We start from the raw sequence: 3564 nt of genomic DNA on the forward strand, positions 1-3564 counted from the left end.
CAAACCAGACAGGACTTGACGGCTTTGTGTTTTCTCCCAGTGCAGAAATTACACTCCACATCTCCAGGTCCAGTGTAACAGTGAGCAGGAGAATCAGCTTGGAGTTCAGTCTTCTTCAGTTTCTCCACCACTTCAGTCAGCATGTTGTTCCTGCGTAGATCAGGCCTTGGAGTGAAAGTCTCTCTACACTGGGGGCAGCTGAAGACACCCTTCCTGTCCTCCTGATCCCAGTGACCATTAATACACACCTTACAGAAACTGTGGCCACAGGGAGTAGTCACTGGATCCTTCAGAAGATCCAGACACACTGGACAGATGAACTGATCCACAGAAAAATCTACTGAAATACTGGCCTCCGCCATTGTCCTGCACTCACACTGCGAGAGAGAGAGAGAGAGAGAGAGAGAGAGAGAGAGTGTGATATGATAGACTAAGTTTTGTTTTCTCTGAAATAAACGTCCTGGTTCAGTGTGTTAAAGTGTGACAGAGAGAGAAGGTGTGGCTTTACAGAGAAAAGGAGTTTAGAATTTAAAGGCAAAGTGTACCTACATCACAGTAGAGAGAATTTTTTTAGTGTAAACTTCTCTCTAATTTAAATAGACAGAAAAATCTGATTTTTTTCTGTTGTTTGTATTTGAATGAAGTACATATTTCTTGACATATTAAATGTATAATATTCAGACGTTTAACTCAGTACATTACATCTTCATAGGTGTTTATGCTACAAGTTTGGAACACATCAATCTGAGGATCTTCTCTATTTCCTCTCTGCAGAACCTCTCAAGCTGTATCAGGTTGTATGGAGAGTGTCACTGTACCACTGGGTCACTCAGGAACATTCACAAACATGTCCAAACACATTGTCTCTGATAAGTTTTGGGGGTAATTCTCATGTTTAAACTGTAAAATCTATAGTTTAAAAAGAAAAATGTCATTTTACTTTATAATTTCACGTTATTTATATTTTGTGAATGTGAATTAAACAAACAAAAAAAACCCTGCATGTTTGTTCCTCCATTTGGATGAAAAGTGTGTAAAATCTGATTTGTCTAAATGTGAAGTTATTAAAAACTGTATTTGAACACAACCATCAAAAAAAATGAGAATTTAAACAGCGTCATGATGCTAATGTCTACAACGTAATAGGTGATTAAATGTAATTGATCAGTAATAGAAATGTCCAGTGTTTGTGGTACACTGTGCAAATGCTTAGATTTGTTCAGATGTAGTGCGAAAGGTTCTTGTTCATCAGGTCCAGTACTGTGCAGTATTTGAGCTCTGTGTGCATGCAGGTGCTAAAATAACAGACAAGGCATTTCCCTTTGTCATGTCCTCTTGGCCTGCAAGTAGCTCTGTAGTTCACGTACAGTTGGTTCATCCAAGGAGAAAAGGTCGAAGTCAAATGTGGTTTTGGTGATGTTAAAGTGCCCCGTCTTTTCAATAAGGTTTACTATCTAAAACACAAACAAATAAGTGTTAGCTCTAACATTTGTTAATAGAAAAAAAAATGGAAAATATTATAAATGAAATATTATATTTCATATACTTGGTTTAGTTTTCCTATGAATGAATAAGAGATTGAGTGAATAAATAAATCACACATTCAGTGAGTCAGTCAGTCACTGAGTCAAGTGGTCAAGGAGTGAATCCCTGAGTCAGTTAGAATCTTACTGAATCAGTGAGTCATTCACTAATTAGTGAGTGAAGTCTAAACCGAATCAATCAATGAGTCAATAAGTTACTCAATCAGCAAACCAGTCAGTGAGCCAGGCTGTGCAAAAAGCACTGTAAGATGGGTAGTTAGTCAGTCAGTGATCTAGTAGTTTTTTTAGTGGTTTAGTGATTCACTTGGTTATCCAGTCAATCTGAGCCCTCTCTGTATGACCAGTGTCCCTCAATGTGTTAGTCAGTGAGTGAGGAAATAATCAGTGAGTTACACAAATAGTAATTTGATTTAATAAAATGATTCAGTAAACTAGTAGGTTAATCAGTCAGGTAGTTACTCCCTTAGTAAACAAGTTGATTAGTCACTACATTACTTAGTGAGTGTGTAAACCATTAAGGCTATTAGTTATTGCCGAACTAATCCAAAAATCCACAGATGGAAGCAAAGCATACAGTCCAGAGCAGGTTCTGTGGAACAGCATATACAGAATATAAAGCTGGTTTCTGACCTGTTGTAAGATGTTCCTCTCTCTCAGAGCCATCAGTCTGCGATGGAGGTCCACCAGCTCCTCTGTGTAAGCCTTAAATATAAAAATCATTATGATACATCACACAGTCATGGTTCCACTTACTGAAGTACTGTATGTCCTTCATTTATTACATTGATTTAATGGTTTGGTTTATTATATACGCTTCCTATCTTGTCCCTTTTGAGAACCTTTTCTCTTTTACAGGAATCTGGGGTCTTCTTCTCCAACATCTACTAACAAACATAAGAACCTGTACCAGTCAGTTCTAGTAAAGGAGGTGTGGCCTCTGATCCTGTGAGTCCCAGTAAAGGAGGTGTGGCCTCTGTACCTGTCGGTCCCAGTGGAGGTGTGGTCTTTGTACCTGTCAGTCCCAGTAAAGGAGGTCTGGCCCCTTTACCTCCCAGTCCCAGTCAATGAGATGTGGTCTTTGTACCTGTCAGTCACATTGAAAGAGGTGTGGTCTCTGTACCTGTCAGCCCCAGTCAATGAGGTGTGACCTTTGTACCTGTCATTTCCAGTGAAGGGGTTGTGGCTTCTGTACCTGTCAGTCCCAGTGATGGAGGTGTGGCCTCTGTACCTGTTGGTCAAAGTGAAGGAGGTGTGGCCTCTGTACCTGTCAGTCCCAGTGAAGGAGGTATGGCCTATGTTTCTATCAGTCCCAGTGAAGGAGGTGTGTCCTCAGTGTCTGTCAGTCCCAGTGGAAACGCTATATATGACTTACCTTGAGGTTCTTTGTATTATGTTTGCTTATGGGTGAAGGCACCTCCTGGCTGTGTGGATAAGATGCTTCAACGGCATCACCGTCACTGTCCATGAACAAGCTGGAGGGGAACACAAGTACACATAAATACACATGTAAACTCACATATGTGACACATGTGGTGTGTACCATGAGGCCTGGGTTATGGGTGTGGATTTTATAGCAGTCTCCACCTCTGAGCTTTTGTCATCTTCAGGATGATCTGAAGGCAGATGTTCCACCATTGAGTGCAGAGGTCCTGCATACAATATTCTCATACTATCAGTAATCTCACATAACATAGACTGTTAGCAGTCATTAAATAGCCCATGTCCTTTAAGGTCAACTTGTGAAGAAACTCACACCAGTTCAGTTCAGTTGTTCAGGTCAGTTGTTCCCCACTTTTTATATTCTCTTTCTTAGGTTCTAAAAATTCATCACTTCTCTAAACCCCATGTTCTCAAAGTCATTTCTACTTCTTTGAGTGGTACGTTCTCCAAGACCAATGTTCTCAAAGACCCATGTTTTCAAAATCCCATGTTCTCAAGCCAAATGTTCTCAAAGTCCCATGTTCTCAAAAGCCCAGGGTTCTCATAGACCAATGTTCAAGTTCAATGTTAAGATTTTGGT

General features: G+C 40.2%; 1 protein-coding gene across 1 annotated transcript in view; it reads right to left on the reverse strand.

Moving 5' to 3' along the window:
- LOC131367763 (tripartite motif-containing protein 16-like) overlaps nt 1-3236 on the reverse strand; it is an 8020-nt gene extending 4784 nt beyond the window's left edge. The window contains exons 1-5 of the mRNA XM_058413247.1: nt 3085-3236; nt 2917-3016; nt 2175-2246; nt 1368-1454; nt 1-377 (exon numbers count right to left, since the gene is read on the reverse strand). The exon at nt 1-377 is cut by the window's left edge and continues 235 nt beyond it. Coding sequence (XP_058269230.1) covers nt 1-377; nt 1368-1454; nt 2175-2246; nt 2917-3016; nt 3085-3236 — 788 coding nt within the window. The remainder of the gene's footprint in view (nt 378-1367; nt 1455-2174; nt 2247-2916; nt 3017-3084) is intronic.
- Between the last annotated feature and the right edge of the window lie 328 nt (nt 3237-3564).

Source organism: Hemibagrus wyckioides, linkage group LG17, assembly GCF_019097595.1.
Source record: "Hemibagrus wyckioides isolate EC202008001 linkage group LG17, SWU_Hwy_1.0, whole genome shotgun sequence".
Classification (NCBI taxonomy): Eukaryota; Metazoa; Chordata; class Actinopteri; order Siluriformes; family Bagridae; genus Hemibagrus; species Hemibagrus wyckioides.